Source organism: Nerophis lumbriciformis, linkage group LG30, assembly GCF_033978685.3.
Source record: "Nerophis lumbriciformis linkage group LG30, RoL_Nlum_v2.1, whole genome shotgun sequence".
In the NCBI taxonomy this organism is placed as follows: Eukaryota; Metazoa; Chordata; class Actinopteri; order Syngnathiformes; family Syngnathidae; genus Nerophis; species Nerophis lumbriciformis.
The window spans coordinates 21,368,462-21,392,487 of NC_084577.2; the positions used below are offsets into that span (position 1 = coordinate 21,368,462).

At 38.4% G+C, this 24,026-nt stretch overlaps 1 protein-coding gene across 1 annotated transcript in view; it reads right to left on the reverse strand.

Moving 5' to 3' along the window:
- The window catches only part of si (sucrase-isomaltase), a 217,565-nt gene that overhangs the window by 187,752 nt on the left and 5,787 nt on the right, over positions 1 to 24,026 (reverse strand). Inside the window, exons 2-9 of the mRNA XM_061925793.1 lie at positions 22,571 to 22,656; positions 19,994 to 20,114; positions 15,570 to 15,679; positions 15,291 to 15,442; positions 6,240 to 6,408; positions 6,009 to 6,108; positions 1,859 to 1,971; positions 1,615 to 1,740 (exon numbers count right to left, since the gene is read on the reverse strand). Of these exons, the coding sequence (XP_061781777.1) occupies positions 1,615 to 1,740; positions 1,859 to 1,971; positions 6,009 to 6,108; positions 6,240 to 6,408; positions 15,291 to 15,442; positions 15,570 to 15,679; positions 19,994 to 20,114; positions 22,571 to 22,656 (977 nt within the window). The remainder of the gene's footprint in view (positions 1 to 1,614; positions 1,741 to 1,858; positions 1,972 to 6,008; positions 6,109 to 6,239; positions 6,409 to 15,290; positions 15,443 to 15,569; positions 15,680 to 19,993; positions 20,115 to 22,570; positions 22,657 to 24,026) is intronic.

Genomic DNA, 24,026 nt, shown 5'->3' on the forward strand with positions numbered 1-24,026 from the left:
AAACTGTTTATTATTTACCGTCCAGACCTGTCATCCCTCAACAAGCGCAGCGAAATTGTAACAGCATGCCGCCATAGACGGAAACACCTCCTAGGTAACACATGAGCCAATCACCACGCCCCTAGGCCAGCCTGTACCCACCCACTCTGTGCCCTATATAAACCATGGTAAGCGAATGCTCCCATTAAAATCTCCTGACGATTGAGGGTACCCCCCCTCATGAAACAGGCCTGTAGAGATGAAATAGTCTTGTGATTTTTTCCCACACATACATATATATATATATATATATATATATATATATATATATATATGTTATATAAATATAGTTATATATATATATAAATGTTATATAAATATATCCATCCATCCATCCATTTTCTACCGCTTATTCCCTTCGGGGTCGCGGGGGGCGCTGGAGCCTATCTCAGCTACAATCGAAGGCGGGGTACACCCTGGACAAGTCGCCACCTCATCGCAGATGAAATGTAGTTATATATATATATATATATATATATATATATATATATATATATATATATATATATATATATATATATATATATATATATATATATATATATAAATGTTATATAAATATAGTTATATATATATATATATAAATGTTATATAAATATAGTTATATATATATAGAGTTTATATATATAAATGTTATATAAATATAGTTATATATATATATATATATATATATATATATATATATATATATATATATATATATATATATATATATAGAGTTTATATATATATATATATATATATATATATATAGAGTTTATATATATATATATATATATATATATATATATATATATATATATTTGAAGAAAGATTCTGCCAAAATTTTGCCCCAGATTTTGTCTTGGTGATCGTACAGGCACCCCCCCCAAAAAAGATGCATGTAAAAACATAATGTCCGTCTGCATATCAGTCTGTGGAAACGAGTGTCCAAAAATAAATCCTTGGTGGCTCAGTCTCTGTGATTCTTTTATTATAATAATAATAATAGTAATAGATTTTATTTGTAAATTGACTAGACTGCAGTATAATCCACCATGGGGCCAAAGAAGGTTGCCAATGAGAGGAGTTTTAGAAAGAAAGTGGCTTCTGTGTGGCTCCCTGTCTACTCATTAGCCTCTTCACCAACCAGAGTCTCTTTAATAAAAGGTAAAAGCATTGTGGAAAGTTGAAATGTATGTATTTAAACAAATAAAACTACAATTGTTCTACACAAAATGTGTTTTGTGTTAATATCTTTGGGTATCTGGAACTGAGTCATTGGATTTTTTTTTTTATTGCTTCAGTTTTTGTACGATTCTGTCCTTCTCTAACCTGAGGAACCACTTTATTTTCTATATTGTCATGATTAGGTCACATTTGAGCTGGAGAATGAATGCATGTGACTACATGGGGTCCTCAAATAATGGCAGGTCAAATTGCAACACTCTTTATACTGAATAAGTAACAAAAAATAGGGTTATATATGGTTAATCGCTTTAAAATGCTGTTATTATATCATACGTTATACCTGCCGCTGGCAAGGAAATACTTGTATCCAATGTTTACACAAAAATGAAGGAAAAATCATCTTACATATGGAAGGCCCACTGCACGGTTCCTTTCCACGGTCGCCTTGACTTCACTCAAGTTGCCGTAGTTCCACCTGGAAAGCTGGAATCCCAGTGACCAGTAGGGCGGAATGACAGGCTTGCCAATAAGCTGGGTAGTACAATTTTCATGAAAGAGTCAAGATTCTATATATTACTGAAACCTTTTAAATGAAAAATAATATATTTGGCTAAATTTTCAAGTATTTTTTAATAGACGTATGTAACACCTCAAGGAACTCCTGCACCACATGTTCCGGTGAATCTCCAAAAACGATATAAAAGTCCAAGATTCCTCCAATTGTTCTGTACGTCACAGCCGGAGCAGGCTGCAGAGTCACCTCTGAAAAATTATACAAATTATTACACAATATACAATTCTAAGCATTGTATCATTTGTATTCACTTTTTTTGACCAAGGAAAGTATACTAGAAAATGCTAAGATGCTCAAACCAATCAAACTTAAGTCAAACTACGCTAACCTATGTTAGAAAAAAAGTTAGTCAGCAAAATAACTCCAAAGGTTATAGGCTGATTTTGATGAAAATTTCAGGACATGTCAGAAAGGGGATAACGAAACAATTAATATATTTTGGGGGTAATCCGGACCACTGTTTGGATTCAGAAGTGTTTTTAAAATGATTATTTACAAACCCCAAAACCTGTGAAGTTGGCACGTTGTGTAAATCGTAAATAAAAACAAAATACAATGATTTGAAAATCATTTTCAACCTATATTCAATCAAATAGACTGCAAAGACAAGATACTTAACATTCAAACTGGAAAACTTTTTTATTTTTTGCACATATTAGCTCATTTGGAATTTGATGCCTGCAACATTATTTCAAAAAAGCTGGCACAAGTGGCAAAAAAAGACTGAGAAAGTTGAGGAATGCTCATCAAACACTTATTTGGAACATCCCACAGGTGAGCAGGCTAATTGGGAACAGGTGGGTGCCATGATTGGTTATAAAAGCAGCTTCCATGAAATGCTCAGTCGTTCACAAACAAGGATGGGGCAAGGGTCACCACTTTGTGAACAAATGTGTGAGCAAATTTTCCAACAATTTAGGAACAACATTTCTCAACGTGGGTTCATACTAAAAGAGTGTGGGTACTAGACTGGCCTGCATGTAGTCCAGACCTGTCTCCCATTGAAAAGTGTGGCGCATTATGAAGCGTAAAATACCACAACGGAGACCCTGAACTGTTGAACAACTTAAGCTCTACATCAAGCAAGAATGGAAAATAATTCCAGCGGAAAAGCTTCAAAAATTGGTCTTCTCAGTTCCCAAATGTTTACTGAATGTTGTTAAAAGGAAAGGCGATGTAACACAGTGGTAAAAATTGCACCGGTGCCAACTTTTTTGCAATGTGTTGCTGCCATTAAATTCTAAGTTAATGATTATTTGCAACAACAACAAAAAGTGTTTCTCAGTTCAGACATTAAGTATATTGTCTTTGCAGTCAATTCAATTGAATATAAGTTGAAAAGGATTTTCAAATCATTGTATTCTGTTTTTATTTACCATTTACACAACGTGCCAACTTCACTGGTTATGGGTTTTGTATAATTGTAAGCATTATACCCAAAGTATTAACTTTTTAGACCAAGGGATGCATACTAGAAAAATGCTAAGATGCTCAATTCAATGAAACTTAAGTCAATCTACGCTAACCTATGTTAGGAAAAAGGTAAGTTAGTAGTACAACTCCAAAAGTTGTAGGCTGATTTTGATTAAACTTTCAGGAAATGTCAGAAATAGGATAAAGAACAAATGATTAGATTTTGGGGCTGATCCGGACCACTGTTTGGATTTAGAAGTTTTTTTTTTAAGGATTATTTACTATTGGGAGATAGGGCCAGGTGGAGGTCCAAATGGTTTTCCAATTTTTAGTGTAACATACAAAATAAAAAATAAAAAATAAATAAATAAATAAATAAATATATATATATATATATATATATATATATATATATATATATATATATATATATATATATATATATATGTATATATATTTATATAAAATAATGATATATACTATATTGCCAAAAGTGCCATCCCATTCTTAACCCGTAGGGTTCAATATGATGTAGGTCCACCTTTTGCAGCTATTGCAGCTTCAACTCTTCTGGGAAGGTCGTCCACAAGGTTGCGGAGTGTGTTTTTTTGGATTTTCGATAGAGATATCCAATAATATCGGCAGGCCGATATTATCGGCCAATAAATGCTTTAAAATTTAATATTGGAAATTATCGGTTAAAATAAAAAAAATTATCAGTTAAAATAAAAAAAAAATAATAATAATAATTTTTTAAACGCAGCTGTACGGAGCGGTACATATCCGGTAAAACAAGGATGTAGGGCACACTTGCCAACCCTCCCAATTTTCCTGGGAAAATCTCCCGGGGCAACCATTCTCCCGAATTTCTTCCAATTTCCACCTGGACAACAATAATGGGGGCGTGTCTTAAAGGCACTGCCTTTAGCGGCCTCTACAACCTGTCGTCGTGTCCGCTTGTCCTCCATACAAACATCGTGCCGGCGCAGTCACATTATATATACGGCTTTTACACACACATGAGTGAATGCAATGCATACTTGATCAACAGCCATACAGGTCTGAGGGTGGCCGTAAGAACTACGTTAACACTGTTACAAATATGCGCCACACTGTGAACCCACACCAAACAAGAATGACAAACACATTTCGGGAGAATATCCGCACCGTAACACAACATAAACACAACAGAACAAATACCCAGAACACCTTGCAACACTAACTCTTCCGGGACGCTACAATATACACCCCCTGCTACCTCCCGCTAGTTGAAGTTGTTCTCTTATTTTGGAAAACCTTGTTTTTGATTGATTGATTGAAACTTGTATTAGTAGATTGCACAGTATAGTACATATTCCGTAATATTGACTACTAAATGGTAACACCCGAATAAGTTTTTCAACTTGTTTAAGTCGGGTCCACATTAATCAATTCATGGTAAAGTTACATTATTTAATCACAAAAAAATTAGGCATAATAATGTGTTAATTCCATGACTGTATAGATCAGTATCGGTTGATATCGGAATCGGTAATTAAGAGTTGGACAATATCGGATATCGGCAAAAAAGCCATTATCGGACATCTCTAATGTTCGACCATTCTTCCAAAAGCGCATTGGTGAGGTTGGTGGAGAAGGCCTGGCTCTCAGTCTCCGTCATACTTGCCAACCCTCCCGAATTTTCCGGGAGACTCCCGAAATTCGGCGCCTCTCCCGAAAACCTCCCGGGACAAATATTCTCCCGAAAATCTCCCGATTTTCAGCCGGAGCTGGAGGCCACGCCCCCTCCAGCTGCATGCGGACCTGAGAGAGGACATCCTTCTTTTTTTTTATGACAACAGGGTGACAAGAACTAAATCATCCAGACTAGAGATACATTGTATTATTATGTTTATCTTACCTAAAAATAAATATATTTATAAATTTTTTTTTAAAAACTATATTTTGCTAAAAACACCAAAATTAATTGTATTTTTATTTGTATTTTTTCTGACTCCGTATTACATCCAGCCATAGAATTATACATTAAAATAAACATATTGGAAATAATACATTTTAAATGATCATAATAATTCATTTAAAATGACCATATTTAATTATTAAAATAATTGCTTGTTTATCAACAACTTTAGCATTTTATTCATTACATTTTGAAGCTCTCAGAAGCCAAGTTATGTTATATTCCTTAAGATTTATTTATGCAAGTTTGAAGTATCAATTATCTAAACACAGTTTTGTTTGCATATTTTCAGGATATATATATATATAGATATATGCATATGTATGTATATATATATATATATATATATGTATGAAATACTTGACTTGGTGAATTCTAGCTGTCAATATACTCCTCCCCTCTTAACCACGCCCCCGCCCTCAACCACGCCCCCGTCCCACACCCGACCACGCCCCCCACACCCCCACCTCCCGAAATCGGAGGTCTCAAGGTTGGCAAGTATGGTCTCCGTTCTAATTCATCCCAAAAAGGTGTTCAATCGGGTTCAGGTCAGGACTCTGTGCAGGCCAGTCAAGCTCATCCACACCATCCATGTCTTTTATGGACCTTGCTTTGTGCACTGGTGCACAGTCATGTTGGAAGAGGAAGGGGCTTGAAAGTGCTTGATTCCATACACCTGCGGCCGGGCCAAGTGATTTAGGACACCTGATTCTGATCCATTGAATGGGTTGCCAAATACTTTTGGCAATATAGTGTATCTTAGGGCTTCCAACCGCACTTTGGACACCACTGACATTGAACGTTATTCGTCTGGACGTAAAGTTGCATGTGTGTTTGCATGTTTTTATTCACCCATCGCATTGCTGTTCATGAGGAAGACGCCAAACGACTTCCCACTGTCATCTTCCAAACAAAGAAAGAAGGGATAGTGTCCATATAGGTTGTGTGTTCCCTAGGAGAAAAAAAAAGTACAATTGAAAAGGTAACATCGTTAGACTAGAGAGTAATAAAAAATACAATAAAAAGTAGGTTATCATAATTCATGCATGGTAAGTTCAGTCCATCGGTACTGTTCCCTCTCACCCCGGTGGGGAAGGCGTCTCTGGTGAAGATGGGCCAGGTCCTCCAGTACGTGTCGTGGCGATACTGCCTGTGCACATGTTCTCCCAGGCCGTAAATATTATGGGATGGAAGTTTGGCAGACAGCTGCAGGAACTGGTCTGCGAACACTAACGGACCCATCGTGTCGAACCTGGAGGCGAAATGGAAAACAATTGTCCACAAATGTCTGAAGAAAATGTTGAGAACGCAATTAAATGTGATTTATCTACCGCATTAACACGTCCGTCATTTGGATATGATTCAAACTGTGATTGACAAATCATTTTGAAAGCTGGAAGTCCACAGATATTAGTTAAGTTAAGTTAAGGTACCAATGATTGCTGAACCCAAGACAATAATGGCTGTGCATGCATACTTGCCAACCTTGAGACCTCAGATTTCGGGATGTGGGGGGAGAGGGTGGGGGTGGGTTTGGTCGGGGTGGGACGGGGGCGTGGTTGGGGGCGTGGCTAAAATAGGAGGAGTATATTTACAGCTAGAATTCACCAAGTCTGTCATGTCTGTGTGATCATGTTTTGTTTTAGTAATGTTCGGTTTAAATTTTGGACTTTTTGTGCACTTTTGTTTTGTTTTGTCACCATAGCAACCATTAGTTTTCACCTGTCACGTCACGCACCTGTTTCACGTTTTGACTCACACACACCTGTCACCAATCATGTCACTGTTATTTAAGCATACCTTGTTCATCACTCGTCCTGCCTGCATTGTCATTATGTCACTCCGGTTCAGGTCTCGTTTTGACAAAAGTAAGTTTCCATGTCCATGTCCTAGTTTTTGTTTAAGATTAGCTTCACTTGCGTTTTAGGCACGCTTGCCTCTTTTTTTTGTTGTTGATTGTTGTTGTATTGTTTATGTTCGCGGTAGTGCATGATTTATGTTAAATAAATCCTAGCCTACCTTCACGCTGTTGTCCGTAGCCGTCTATCTTGCGTTGGAAGAACAACCCCGCAGCAAGCTGCGACCCCCATTTGACAGAATGCAGGCAGCATACGTTCTTCCGCAGACCGGCCACGAGGAGGTGATGGAGACGCACTGGCAAAAATGGAAGCCAGCCAGAAAGGCTTTTTCTCGCCAGCATAACGCGTTGTTCCCCCAAAATCTTCATCCGGACAACAAGATTCCACAACCAGCCCATTCTTCCTTCCCGCCACAGAAGACCCGTGCTGATGACGTCATCCCGCCCACTGGTGATGACGTCAGAAACCAAGATTTTTTTTTTTAGTCTATTTACACCCTCTGTCAGCCGCCCACTATGGACTTTGTTTCAAAGAAAAATCCTTTTGAGAAAATTGTCTCTAAATTTAGATTTTTTTCAGACACAGTCTAAAGTGGGGGTAGGGAATAGACATTTTGGACAGTTTAGTGGGGAGGAGTCTACCCCCCTACACCCACCCCTAAAGAAGATTCCAGACCGCGGGGAGCGCGTCTGGTATCCGCTCCTTGAGGGGGGGGCTAGGGCTGGGAACTGTACAGGTGGGGTGACTCAGCTTCGCCATGCCAAGCCGCAACCCCCAGCTAGACCACCTCCACCTGCACCAGTAGCTCCACGACGCCAAGCTCCGGTACCAGCTCCACGACGCCAAGCTCCGGTACCAGCTCCACGACGCCAAGCTCCGGTACCAGCTCCACGATGCCAAGCTCCGGTACCAGCTCAACGACGCCAAGCTCCGGTACCAGCTCAACGACGCCAAGCTCCGGTACCAGCTCCACGACGCCAAGCTCCGGTACCAGCTCCACGACGCCAAGCTCCGGTACCAGCTCCACGACGCCAAGCTCCGGTACCAGCTCAACAAGTCCAAGACCAAGACCCTCCACGCCAAGCCCAAGACCAAGACCCTCCACGCCAAGACCCTCCACGCCAAGTGCCGCCAGTCGCAGCTCCACGACGCCAAGTGCCGCCAGTCGCAGCTCCACGACGCCAAGTGCCGCCAGTCGCAGCTCCACGACGCCAAGTGCCGCCAGTCGCAGCTCCACGACGCCAAGTGCCGCCAGTCGCAGCTCCACGACGCCAAGTGCCGCCAGTCGCAGCTCCACGACGCCAAGTGCCGCCAGTCGCAGCTTCACGACGCCAAGTGCCGCCAGTCGCAGCTTCACGACGCCAAGACCCGCCATGCCAAGACCAAGACCAAGACCCGCCATGCCAAGACCAAGACCCGCCATGCCAAGACCAAGACCCGCCATGCCAAGACCTAGACCAAGACCAAGACCCGCCATGCCAAGACCAAGACCCGCCATGCCAAGACCAAGACCCGCCATGCCAAGACCAAGACCTGCCATGCCAAGACCAAGACCTGCCATGCCAAGACCAAGACCCACGCCAAGACCAAGACCTATACCAAGACCCACGCCGAGCTTCGCCGCCTGACGCGCCACGCCGAGCTTCGCCGCCTGACTCACCACGCCAAGCCACGCCTGCCACGATGACGACGCGCCTGCCTCCTCGTCGGCCACGGATATGGCCGCTACCTGGTCGCCCGCCACGCCAAGTGCGCCCACCTCCCAGTCGGCCACGAATGTGGCCATTCCCTGGGCGCCCGCCTCGCCTGCTGCAGCGGCGTTCCACTCGCCGCCGCCACCTAACTCTGCCCCGCTGGATACGGGGACACGTGGCCTGGCGACCCACCGCCATGTCCCCCTCCCGCCCTCCCATGACTCTTGTTGATATTGGTTTTGGACATCTGGGATCTGTCCGTAAGGGGGGGATTCTATCATGTCTGTGTGATCATGTTTTGTTTTAGTAATGTTCGGTTTAAATTTTGGACTTTTTGTGCACTTTTGTTTTGTTTTGTCACCATAGCAACCATTAGTTTTCACCTGTCACGTCACGCACCTGTTTCACGTCTTGACTCACACACACCTGTCACCAATCATGTCACTGTTATTTAAGCATACCTTGTTCATCACTCGTCCTGCCTGCATTGTCATTATGTCACTCCGGTTCAGGTCTCGTTTTGACAAAAGTAAGTTTCCATGTCCATGTCCTAGTTTTTGTTTAAGATTAGCTTCACTTGCGTTTTAGGCACGCTTGCCTCTTTTTTTTTGTTGTTGATTGTTGTTGTATTGTTTATGTTCGCGGTAGTGCATGATTTATGTTAAATAAATCCTAGCCTACCTTCACGCTGTTGTCCGTAGCCGTCTATCTTGCGTTGGAAGAACAACCCCGCAGCAAGCTGCGACCCCCATTTGACAAAGTCAAGTATTTCATATATATATATATATAAGAAATTCTAGCTGAATTCTAGCTGAATTCTAGCTATATATATATATATATATATATATATATATATATATATATATGTATTTTATTATATATATATATATATATATATATATATATATATAAAATAAATACTTGAATTTCAGTGTTCATTTATTTACACATATACACACACATAACACTCATCTACTCATTGTTGAGTTAAGGGTTGAATTGTCCATCCTTGTTCTATTCTCTGTCACTATTTTTCTAACCATGCTGAACACCCTCTCTGATGATGCATTGCTGTGTGGCACGCACAAAAGTGCTTTCATCAAATGCACTAGATGGCAGTATTGTCCTGTTTAGGAGTGTCACAACATTGCTGTTTACGGCAGACGAACTGCTTTACGGTAGACAAAAACCTGACTGCTGCTGTTGTTGTGTGTTGTTGCCGCGCTGGGAGGACGTTAATGAAACTGCCTAACAATAAACCCACATAAGAAACCAAGAACTTGCCCTCCATCATTCTACAGTTATAATGTGATTGGGCAGGTATGCTGTTTATATATCACGCCTGAATTTCGGGAGATTTTCGGGAGAAAATTTGTCCCGGGAGGTTTTTGGGAGAGGCGCTGAATTTCGGGAGTCTACTGGAAAATCCGGGAGGGTTGGCAAGTATGTGTGCATGTGAGCTGTGTGCTTGGTATTTTTCTGTATTTTATGTATTTTTATCTATGTATCTATGTTCTTATGTTTTTATGTATTATTTGAATTTGCACTAAATTAGTTTTGCATACAATTTCGTTGTACAATCTACAATGACAATAAATATATATTATATTCTATTGTCACACAAAAAGTCAGTGTTCAAAAAAAAGGGAAAAAAAAGAAAAAAATTAGGGGTATTTTATTTGAACTAAACAAAATGATCTGCCAATAGAACAATAAAATTTGGCTTGTCAAGACTTTCCAAAACAAGTAAAATTAGCTAACCTCAATGAACCCAAAAATACCTTAAAATATGCATATTCTCACTAATAACAAGTGCACTTTTCTTGGTAACATTTTTTTTTTTCTAGACCTTTTTGCTCAATATGTTGAAAAATATTCTTAAATGAAGTAAATGCTAGTGCCATTATCTTGACATAATGATATGCGCTCGGCAGTAAATTTCTTGATACCAGCAAACTTATACTAAAAACGAATTTATTGTTTTTAATGGAAAGGCAACAAGGCAACCGCTTGTTACTCTCGGGGTCGCCTAGCCGCTCAGGCAAATCATATTGTCTAAAAATGACGTCATCGCTCCGAGAGCGAATAATAGAAAGGCATTTAATTCGCCAAAATTCACCCATTTAGAGTTCGGAAATCGGTTAAAAAAATATATGGTCTTTTTTCTGCAACATCAAGGTATATATTGACGCTTACATAGATCTGATGATAATGTTCCCCTTTAAGAATTTGACATTTTTCATTGTCCCATCTACTCTCTGTAGAGCACCAGATATGACAGGATGTCGCTACAGATGATGGTCAGACCAAAGGGCAGTCATTTGTCTTGTTTTATGATCCTCCGCTGTTTTTTATGATGTGAAATGCAAATATATATCATGATAAGACTAGTTTACTTCAGTTAACATCAGGGCTTGCCTTGATAAGATAGTAAAATAAGAGTAAGAGCTATAGTCATAAAAAAATCCGCAGACTTAGCCCCAGTATTGTGCGTGCACTGGCATACACGCCGTGTTTGGTCTTAATATGGCGAGCCTAACATGTATTTGCAAATGTAGCAGACGGAATATAATGTATCATTCAGCATATATACAAATAGTGATCCATGTTGCTCTTGAATGTCATCACCAATGTGATAGTAAACACCATAAACCTGTGGTCTTCACTGACTCAATGGTTGCTAAACAGCGAATACCGGGCACAATCTCACAGCTTCCGGCTAAAGGTCATTTTGTGTTTATACAACAAGTTGTGTACTCTGTGGTTTTTATACAACTTTGTGTATTGGGAAACACAGTAATGTTACTTCATGGCGTTAGAAAAAAAACAAAGTCATGTCAGGCTGTGATTTTCTTTCATTTAGGAAAGGATGGACGTTAATGGTCCCACAAGGTGGAAATTATATGATTGCTTGAGAGATTCAAAAAGTCCACCCAAAAAAAGGTAGAAACACATGCAAACATTAAAGAACACAAAGGACATAAAACAACATTAAAAAAGATAACAGATTTGATGCAACCAGCTACCTCTTCAGTTCCTGGGATTAAAGGGGAACATTATCACCAGACCTATGTAAGCGTCAATATATACCTTGATGTTGCAGACAAAAGACCATATATTTTTTTAACCGATTTCCGAACTCTAAATGGGTGAATTTTGGCGAATTAAACGCCTTTCTAATATTCGCTCTCGGAGCGATGACGTCACAACGTGACGTCACATCGGGAAGCAATCCGCCATTTTCTCAAACACCGAGTCAAATCAGCTCTGTTATTTTCCGTTTTTTCGACTGTTTTCCGTACCTTGGAGACATCATGCCTCGTCAGTGTGTTGTCGGAGGGTGTAACAACACGAACAGGGACGGATTCAAGTTGCACCAGTGGCCCAAAGATGCGAAAGTGGCAAGAAATTGGACGAAATTTCTTCAAAATACGAGGGTGTGGGGAAAGCCGACGAAATGGTCAGTCGTTTGTTCCGCACACTTTACCGACGAAAGCTATGCTACGACAGAGATGGCAAGAATGTGTGGATATCCTGCGACACTCAAAGCAGATGCATTTCCAACGATAAAGTCAAAGAAATCTGCCACCAGACCCCCATTGAATCTGCCGGAGTGTGTGAGCAATTCAGGGACAAAGGTCCTCGGTAGCACGGCAAGCAATGGCGGCAGTTTGTTCCCGCAGACGTGCGAGCTAAACCCCCTGGATGTCTTGTCTTACACACCGTCCCTTATGCAACCGAAGATGATCAAGAGAAGAATATCGACCCTAGCTTCCCTGGCCTGCTGACATCAACTCCAAAACTGGACAGATCAGCTTTCAGGAAAAGAGAGCGGATGAGGGTATGTCTACAGAATATATTAATTGATGAAAATTGGGCTGTCTGCACTCTCAAAGTGCATGTTGTTGCCAAATGTATTTCATATGCTGTAAACCTAGTTCGTAGTTGTTAGTTTCCTTTAATGCCAAACAAACACATACCAATCGTTGGTTAGAAGGCGATCGCCGAATTCGTCCTCGCTTTCTCCCGTGTCGCTGGCTGTCGTGTCGTTTTCGTCGGTTTCGCTTGCATACGGTTCAAACCGATATGGCTCAATAGCTTCAGTTTCTTCTTCAATTTCGTTTTCGCTTCCTGCCTCCACACTACAACCATCCGTTTCAATACATGCGTAATCTGTTGAATCGCTTAAGCCGCTGAAATCCGAGTCTGAATCCGAGCTAATGTTGCTATAGCTTGCTGTTCTATGCGCCATGTTTGTTTGAGTTGGCATCACTATGTGACGTCACAGGAAAATGGACGGGTGTATATAACGATGGTTAAAATCAGGCACTTTGAAACTTTTTTTAGGGATATTGCGTGATGGGTAAAATTTTGAAAAAAACTTCGAAAAATAAAATAAGCCACTGGGAACTGATTTTTAATGGTTTTAACCATTTTGAAATTGTGATAATGTTCCCCTTTAAAGGCCTCACCTTTTCTCCTTCAAACATATTGTGGCCAAACAACTTAATTTTTGTTTCATCTGACCACAGAACTTTCCTCCAGAAGGTTTTATCTTTGTCCATGTGATGTAAGATGAAACAAAAATTGAGCTGTTTGGCCACAATACCCAGCAATATGTTTGGAGGAGAAAAGGTGAGGCCTTTAATCCTTGTGTAATGTTCATATTGTTGTTACTCAGCCAGAGTTTGTGGGTCTGATGGACCCGTTGCAGTTTGTGGCTTTTAATGCCTCACAATCAAACACTTTTATGTTAAAATATTGAACATATGTTTACCTTATCCCAATAAACATCTGTTCAGTATTTTAACATACAAGTGCTTGATTGTGAGGCATTAAAAGCCACAAACTGGTCCATCAGACCCACAAACGCTGGCTGAGTAACAACAATATGAACGTTTCACAGAAAATTTCTCTGCCAGTTTCTGCATCCCACAGGGATTCTTCTTTTGTGTTTCTGCACCTGCGGTTCCCACACAAGGTTGCAACATTGTTTGTCGACACTGTCTGCTCTCATTTTCTCGCACATTTGACCCTCTGATGTTCTGTGTACCTACACTCTGTCCTCCTCCTGTCTAGGCCTGCTGTGTGTGTGTGTGTGTGGATGGGTGGGTGCGTGTGGTCCACAGAACATCAATTTCCACACTTCTATTAGCCCCGGGTTCAGTGAACCCAGACATCTTAAATATAATAGAAATGTGTAGGGAGGGTGTATGGTGTGTGGTCATTAAATATGTATTCTGATATATGTTCTTCACAGAAAATGAGTCAAAGTCTGTGAGTCTCAGTTTGAAAATTAATTCATTGTATCATTTTTCTGCAGTCATCAAAAGAGCCACATCTGGCTAGAGAGGCATAGGTTCCCGACCCCTGTTCTATATTCTCAATGAATGGATGCTCTTGCTTGCTTACCTGTACTTGCTAGGGTCATGCATTGAACAGGTGTCACACATCTCTTATGTGTGACTGCCATGTATTGGACACACCTATTATTACACCTTGTGTCACATACAATCAGTCCGTAAGCACAACCAGGATTAGAACATACACAAGACGCACTGTCGATTTTTGAGAAAATGAAAGGATTTTAGGTGTGCCTTTTAGTCCAGAAATTACGGTAACCCAACATGGCTTGAAAGATTAGTAATTGTTGAATTCTTCCATAGGGTTGCGGTTGTTGTGACATATGTTTTGGGAACTCGCATGGCTTCAGTTGTAGTGACCCCGAGATGCAGGAACCAGGGGTAAGGTGCTCAGGTAAGAGGATTTTAAATATCATTTAAACAGAAAGAAGCAGTCGTGCATGCAGGTTCTAAACATAAATCAATCCTGGAGCACTGAGGAGATAAATAGGCATAAATAGAAACATGTTGATTGGCACCAGGTGTGGACCGGCTGCCAATCAACAGCAGGTGACGGGAAAAACAGCGCTCAGCGGGACAAGCAGGAAATAGAAACAAAAAAAAAGAGCACTGATCGGAAGTAGACACAAAACAAGGAAGCACCAAGAGAAATGAAGTGACAGATCATCATAATTTGTTGTGTTTTATTGCCTCATGCATCTGTATGATCGCATTAAAGTTGTTTGTGCACACACATGTTCTTGGATCATAACAAAAGCTAGCATTGTTCTATATCAAACATTTTTTGAGTTATTAATTTTAGGAGCAGGTTTGTTGGATTCACATTATTTCTTATAGGAACAATTCAACGATTATTTGTTTGTGTTGAAGAGGTTCATTTAGCCTACTAATGTGTATTTATAAATGGTTGAATTATATAGGCTCGTAAGGTAACATCAAGTGACACCTCTGATGAAGGCTGCAGAAGCAAGATAGTCGAAACTTGTCAGGTACAAAACTTTACCTTACTAGCCTATATAAATCAACCATTTATATATAAAAAAGATAATTTTTTTGACAAAGCACAATAAGCACTGTATGACAGAAATGATATATGCCTGGCAATGCATTGGATCGTGTCTATTAAAGGGCTTTGATGCAAAAAAAACGACCACTACTGTCTCCTCCCCACTAAATCTAATCTAAGAGAGAATAAATCGCAGATCAGTGAACACTCACAGGACTTTGTTGCTCTCCTTCCTGCGAACAGCCAGGCCGAAAGGGTTTTTTCTGATCACCAGTGTGTTGTCAATGGGGCTGGTCGGGTTGTTGCTGAGGCTGTTGACGTGTTCATGGGGCACCTCAAACCTTTGCTTGTGGGCGTCCGATATCTAAGTAGACCAAAGACAGTAGGAAATTGTGGTAACACATCTCTGGGCTGGTACCTTTTTAACGCTAAAAGTAGATTTTTTTGACGTGTTTTCTCTGTCAATGTGTGGAAAATGTTCGCCCGCATACCTTAAAACGAAGACGATTGCTTGTTTGCATTTCAGCATGAAATGACAGTTCTTGTATATCTTCTCCGAACAAAGAAGGGGAGGCCATCCTTTTCAAATTGGCCTTCATTACTGCAATAAAACACAACAAAAGTTTAGACACCCCAGGTCTTTGCTTTCAATTTTTTTCAGGTCTACTGAGATCTGACGCTATTCAAATACAGTTTCTCGGTTTAGTAGTTGACCCCTTTCAAGAAAATATACTTAACGAGAAGAGGCAATTCCTGAAGAAATGCTGAAGTTGAACTGAAACGCTGACAGAGTCTAGTATGAATGTAAGAATAGTTTGAATGTTGGAATGGTTTGAATAGGTTGAAAAATGTGGGAATTGTGCAACTTGGAAAAAATGTCCCATTCATTTCAATGGGAACTTGCTGGAAATTTTGGGAAAAGCGGGATGTTTTTTTTTTAAATGATTCGGAACATGAATGTCCTGAATGAGCTGAATTGGTTGGTGTTGGAATTGTTTAAATCGGTCAAGCAATGTTGAATTAGTAACAGTTTTTACTTGAGAAATTCCTGGAATTTTGGGAAAACAGGGACATTTTCTAGTTCTTTAACCAACTTGTTTTTTGTCCTAAATATGAGGAGTGTTTTGACGGTGGAACGGTTGAAATGGGTTGAAAAATGTGAAAGGAGTAGTCGAACTTAAGGGTGGAAATAGGTTAAAAAAAAACGAGAAATCCTGGAAATTTGTTATGTGGAAAAATAGTAGTTTGAATGTGTTGAAGGTGTAATGGTATGAATGGGTTGAAGAATGTGGAAATGGTGGAAGTTTGAAAAATGGCCAATTCATTTTGAATGGGGAAAATGCAAAAAAAAAAAAAGAAATTATGGGAAATCCGGGATTATTTTTTTTTAGAATTGTTGAAGTTAAGCACATAATTCCTGAACAGGCTGAATATTTTGAAGTTGGAACAGTTTAAATCAGATGAATAATGTGGGAATTGCTTTAAAGATTTCAATGGGAATTTCAGAAAAATTGGGAATTTTGGGAAAAGTGGGAGATTTTGGGGAAATTGTAAAAAACTTGAATGGTCTGAATAAGTTAAAATGATTGGTGTATAAATTGTTCAAATCGGTCGAGAAATGTTGAAGTAGTAAAATGGTATTACGGAATTCCTGAAATTTCGGGAAAACTGGCAGTTTTTCAAGTTCAAAAAACTAATTTGTTTTTTTTTTCTGATTAAGAAGAAGGTTTTGACGGTGGAACAGTTGAAATGCGTTGAAAAATGTGGAAGGAGTAGTAGCCAGAAAAAAGGGTGTAAATCGGGCTTTGGAAAAGCAGGAAATCTGGAAAATTCTGAATTTTTTTTGAACTTGTAAAAATGGTAGTTTGAATTTCCAGAATGGTGGAATATGTTGAAGGTAAAATGGTTTGAATTGGTTGAAAATTGTGGAAGTGGTAAGAGTTTGAAAAATGGCCAATTCATTTTGAATGGGAAAAATGTCCCGGAAAACCTAGAATTCTGGGAAATCTGGGACTTTTTTGATTTTGTCAAAGGAAAGCCCGCGATTCCCGAATAGGCTCAACAGTTTGAAGTTGGAACGGTTTGAATCGGGTGAAAAATGTGGAGAAGAAGAATAACAATAAATACATGAATTTTAGTGTAGAAAACCATATGTAGTACTTCTAGTACTTCGTCGCATTCTAGTTGGTTACAATCAAAGAATGTACTCTTGCGTATTTGACGAATATGTATCTCATGCAATACTAGTAGAGTCTTTGTCCCTGGCTTTCTGCTAACCTTGTAAAAATACTTAGATTAGGTTTTGGTCAGCTTTATTCAGGCCAACATATCATTTTGAAAATGCTGCCATCAGCTAGACAGTCTGAACGATTTGTCTTTCACACAAAGCTACACATGAAACGTTGTTTTTTCATCCAGTTTGTTCATGCTTAAGGTCTACAGTAACTAGGCTCCCGTGATGAAGCATTGTGAACCCATGCGAGAAATAGGAACGGCAGCATTCTTGCAAAGTCAACCATGCCTTCTGAGATGGCACACATGTCATGTTTCACTGACAGACATGCCTGAGGCAAAGTGCGTGATAAAGGGAATAAACCCAAGATAAGACAGACAGATTGCGGATAAATGTCCTCAGTTGGCCTACAAACTTGGAAGAAACCAAAATATGGTCATCATTCATTCAAGATAACAGCATACTAGTGTTGTCCTGATACCAATATTTTGGTTCCGGTACCGAAATGATTTCAATACTTTTCGGTACTTTTCTAAATAAAGGGGACAACAAAAGAATGGCACTATTGGCTTTATTTTAACAAAAAAAATCTTACGGTACATTTAACATATGTTTCTTATTGCAAGTATGTCTTTAAATAAAATAGTGAACATACTAGACATCTTGTCTTTTAGTAGTAAGTAAGCAAACAAAGGCTCCTAATTAGTCTGTTGATGCAGTAACATATTGTGTTATTTTCCATTCTATTATTTTGTCAAAATTATTAAGAACAAGTTGTAGAAAACAAATTATTAATCTACATGTTCATTTACTGTTAATATCCGCTTACTTTCTCTTTTAACATGTTCTATCTGCACTTCTGTTAAAATGTAATAATCACTTATTTTTCTGTTTATATGCTTAATATTAGTTTTGGATAATACCACCAATTTGGGTATCAGTCCGATACCAAGTAGTTATAGGATTATACATTGGTCGTATTCAAAGTCCTCAAAAAATAAAAATAAAAATAAAAATACCTCATGTGTATAGTGACTGGTACTTTTTAGAGGCGGTATAGTATCAAATATGATTCATTAATATTGCGGTACTATACTAATATCGGTATATTGACAACTCTAGTTGGAACGATTTACTACTTTGTATTAGAAATGCATGTACGAGCCAGTCTGATCCAACACAAGAGGATAGCGAAAAAGAAGGAACTTATTGAGTAAAACGTTCAACTACAATGTCGGACTCGCGCTAAACTCTTTGGGTAAATGTATACCATATATGGATAATGTCACGACGTGGTTTTCGCTTACTGCGGGGTGGTTCTCCCAGGAAGGCAAACGGACGACTCCGGACAGGACTTGCAGGTAGGAACAAGGTTTAATTTTAAGAAACACTCAACGAGGTACAAAACAGAAAACAACCCGAAGGCAAGCGTGCCTATCGCACTCGGAAGCTTAGGCCATGAAACCATAGACATGAACCTCACGAAACTGTGGCATGAAACAACCAGCATAAACTATGGCATAGAACAGTGGTCCCCAACCTTTTTGTAAACGCTTGAAAATTTGTCCCACGGACGGGGGGATATGTTTTATTTGTATTTTTTATTTTTTTGGCATAAAACAATACAATCATGTGTGCTTACGGACTGTATCCCTGGAGACTGTATTGATCTATATTGATATATAATGTAGGAACCAGAAATATTAATAACAGAAAGAAACAACCCTTTTGTGCAAAAGAGTGTGAATTAGTTTTTTGGGTTGGTGCACTAATTGTAAGTGTATCTTGTATTTTATATGTTGATTTAATAAAAAAATAAATAAATAAATAAATAAATTAAAAAAAAAATAATAATTTCTTGTGCGGCCCGGTACCAATCGATCCACGGACCGGTACCGGGCAATGGCCCGGTGGTTGGGGACCACTGGCATAGAACAAACACAAGACTGTGGCATGAAACCAATACGAAACTGTGGCATGAAACAACTAAGACTTACCTAGTCCAGGCATGAGGCAGACAACTAATGATGCCAGGCCAACTGACTGGCAAAGGCAGGCGTAAATAGTCCTCTGATTAGCAGCAGGTGCGAGTCCCGAACACCAGAGGCAGGTGAAAATCATAAGTAGCCATGGTAACTAAAACAAACTCAGGCGTCAAACAGGAACTAAAAGAGTCCAAAACTAACAGAACATAACAAAAACATGATCCGGACCTCGGATCATGACAGAGGTCTCAATTGGCAGCAACATCACCAAATGGCTTGTTTCCCGGAAGTATGACGTAAGGCAAGATTGTTTTATAAATATCTCGGCAATAACTCCATGTTTTGATTGAAAGTTTTCGGGACTTATGCAGATCCCAAATAGACAAAAACAGGTGTCAATAGGTAAGAAGAGTTGGCGGTACTATACCAATACCGTTACAACCCTACAACATACTATGGACAATGTTTTCCGGGACGGCAATGGCATTGCATATTAGCGAGTTCAACCTTGACCAGAGTATGATAGCGTTAGAAAATGTCGACACCTTCACTTCAAGTATTGAAATCGGTCAATGCAACTAAGATGTTTGCTCAATATAGTGACGTCATTGGTTTGTATGTCTTTTCTCCAATTTGCAATGCGAACTGGGAACAAGTTGGTTGATTCCACTTTCTTACTGCATTGGTCTGAATTTACCATAAGGGTTGGGTTGCTCCACTGATTCAACGGTGTATCCATGGTTGGCGGAAAAGAAGCACCAGGGTACATTTCGTTCGTCGACTGGACTCCAGCAACATCCACGCTGCTGGCATCCTTTCTGTTGAAGCAACAGAAAGTTGGGTGAGATTGTATTTCATCAGCAGTCATATCGACAGTAGTTTTAGTCATAGTCACTCTACATTTTCGCAAGCTTGTAGGGATGATATAGCCTCTGTATATAACGTATATATGGTATGGTGAGAAGCAGGGTGTTGTATCTTTCTATCTGTATGACATTGGTATTGACTTGAGGAAAAACAAAATGTGCATCCTTACAAACAATGCATACAAATATTGGGATCAGCAGAATAATTGTATTTTATTTTTATTTTTTAACTGAAATCAAGCATCTAGTGATGTCTGCGTGTTACGGATTTCAGGCTGTAACGGACTGCAAAGTATTTGCAACTAAGTACGGTAATAAAAAGTGGACGTTTAATGTCCCAGATATCAAAAAGGTCATTGAATCAACAATGAGATTTGGTCAATCTTAACATTGACGTCTGACAATGAAAAGAACATCGAAAGTGCTCGCTATAATCAACACTGATAATAACGTTGAATTTTCAACCAATTCTGACGATGAATCAACCTTGCTTCAACTATGTTATCGAGATTTAAATAACCCTGAATTTCCAAGCTATTCAAACAATTGCAAACATTAATTTAACTGCATGCATCACATTGAAACAATGTTATTTTATAATGACCTTTTTAACAGTTCAACTGTCCTCTGTAGACTTTTAAAATGCCTCGTTAAAAAACATATCATTTTATTACTCTATTTATGGTCTAGTTAAACAAGAAGCATGCCAAAGTAGTTTCCTTGTCAGTCAATTGTTCAGTCGCTGAATTTGTACCTGTAACTAAACTTTGAATCAACATAGATTTTTTTTAACCACAACCAAAATAACCAATCTGACCATAATCCAACATTGAATCAATGTATTTTGCTAGTATTCCTTTAAAGTTTGGGAGGAACAAATACAAACTTGTAATTTTTACAAAGGTTCGCCTGATTTAAACTTATATATCAGTGGTGCCCAAACTACGGCCCCTGAGCCAGATACAGTCCGCCAACGTCCAAAATCCGGCCCACGGAAAGTCCCAAGTAGAAAGTAAATTATTTTGTTTTTTAATCTGTCCTTTGAAGCCCATCCATCAATCCATTTTCCACTCTTAGCCCATATTGTCTAAAAATGTCCCACTTATAGAGTTGATAATGGTCTTACAGATGGTGACATCTTGACCCTGGAAAAAGACTAATTCTATTTCCACGGTTTCCTATTGAAAAAATGTATTCTGAATATGAAAAAAAAAACATACAAAATATTCAACCTCAGAGGTTCTACTGTACATGTATTGTACATCCCCAGGCATAGAGCTTTTTTAGTGAATTAGTGCGCAAAGAAAACTAATGGCAAAACTGTTGGGGAGTGAACCCCGGGTCAAAAAGTTTGGGACCCCTGGTATATACACTTAAATCAAGGGGTAAAGTCTGCAGTTATGTCGAGATCTTATGTGTGTAGAGTCAAAAAGATTACAATCCCTATATTATTATTAATAATATTATTAAAACCCTTCTTAAAACCCATTTGTATTCACTGGCTTTTAACCCAGCATGAGACTTTGAACTGTTTTTAGCTTTTAACTTTTTGAACTGTTTTTAACTTTTAAACTGTTTTTATCTAACAAACTGTTCTTAGGGTAATTTATATTTGCTTTTTAAATGTGTATTTTTATTTCTGTTTTAAATGTTATTTTTTAGTCTGTCCTTTGCCTCCATTTCTTTGTGGTGTACAGCCCTTTGTTTTTCAACTGTGCTTGTCTTTAAAGGGCTTTATAAATAAAGTTGGTATGGTATGGTATGGTATATTTATGGATCTGACTTTTTGATATTTAATATTCACAGGTAAAATTGAATAAAAAAAATTGACATGTTGCACTGTAAAGTCTCAAAAAAACACAAATTTCTGTTTTAAAAGTTCCTTTAAGTTGATTACCGTATTTTTCGGACTATAAGTCGCAGTTTTTTTCCTAGTTTGGTGCGACTTGTACTCAGGTGCGACTTATGTGTGAAATTATTAACACATTACCGTAAAATATCAAATGATATTATTTAGCTCATTCACGTAAGAGACTAGACATATAAGATTTCATGGGATTTAGCGATTAGGAGTGACAGATTGTTTGGTAAACGTATAGCATGTTCTATATGTTATAGTTATTTGAATGACTCTTACCAAAATATGTTACGTTAACATACCAGGCACGTTCTCAGTTGGTTATTTATGCCTCATATAACGTACACTTATTTAGCCAGTTGTTCACTATTCTTTATTTATTTTAAATTGCCTTTCAAATGTCTATTCTTGGTGTTGTGTTTTATCAAATAAATTTCCCCCAAAAATGCGACTTATATATGTTTTTTTCCTTCTTTATTATGCATTTATAGCAGGTGCGACTTATACTCCGGTGCGACTTATACTCCAAAAAATACGGTAATAAATATACCCTGGAGGCTCCGGAATCAGGGAAGCAGTCCACCCTTTCTGCGAGAGGAATGCTCGGACACTGCGGAACAAATTCATCTGTTGTCTCTGCCAAAAAAAAACACATAACTTGAATTCTAGTTACACATTTTTCAGGTATTCCAAAATTATACCTGTATTTATTTTTTACCCATTTTTAAATACATATAGATATATTTTTTGAATTTGCCAGGATAGTTGTCAAGGGAAACATTTGTCATCTTTATTACCGTAACTTAAAATGAATGACTATCCTTACACCTCAGTAAAACTAAAAATAATGGTATTCGGTTACAATAGAAGGGAAAGTCAAACACAAATACAAATAGACAGAATAGAAATTGAAAGAGTAAATGAAACCAAATGTCTAGGTATAATGATTGATGATAAAATGAACTGGAAATCTCATATAAAAAAATATACAACATAAATTGGCAAGAAACACGTCAATAATGAATAAAGCAAAACATGTTCTAGACCAACATTATGTATGATTCTAACTGATCTTTTTTGTAACACGGTTAATGAATCAAATGTACTTTTGTAGTTATTTATCGCATATTTCTGCACAAAAACTCAGATATGGTAACACTAGCGAGCAGTTGAGAATATGGAGTGATTTTCGGTCAAGAACAGGGGTGTCAAACTCATTTTAGATCGGGGGTCACATGGAGAAAAATCTACTCTGAAGTGGTAAAATCCCGGCATGATAACTTAAAAATAAAGACAACTTCAGATTGTTGTCTTTGTTTAAAAATAGAACAAGCACAATCTGAAAATGTACAAATCATGTTGTTGGGGTTTTTTTCACTTATATATTGCGGTTAACATTACTCTATCGTTTTTTGTCGTTATTTATATTTTCTGAATAAATTATGTGATAATGTTCATCAGTCAACTCATTGGTGTTAATTTTGAATCTATCAAGATTAAAACAACTATACCTGTATATATAAATCAATTCTCAACTAAAGAGGAGAAATATAACCTTAGAGGAAAAAATAATTTAAAACATTTATATGCACTGTACAACACTTAGAACTTTTAGCATATCAGTATGTGGAATTAAATTATGGAATGGATTAAGTAAAGAAGTTAAAAATTGTACTGATATGATCCAGTTTAAGAGGTTGTTCAAAATAATAGTGCTTACAGAGTACAAAGAAGAAGAATTATGAGAAATACTTTCAACCTTATTGAAAATAAGATATTCTTCATCTCAGTATGTTAATAATGACTGAATTAATTAATTAATTACATATTACAAAACTGTTGTATACTAATTCATAGATGTTATTTTATTATATAAAAAGGTCAGTAAATGATTCTATATATTTGTAAACGCTTTGAAGTGGGAAAGGGGTAGGATTAAATAAGCTTTGCTTCTTCCTACTCCTTTTTGGGCATGATGTAAAATGAAATGATATGAAATTGTGTGA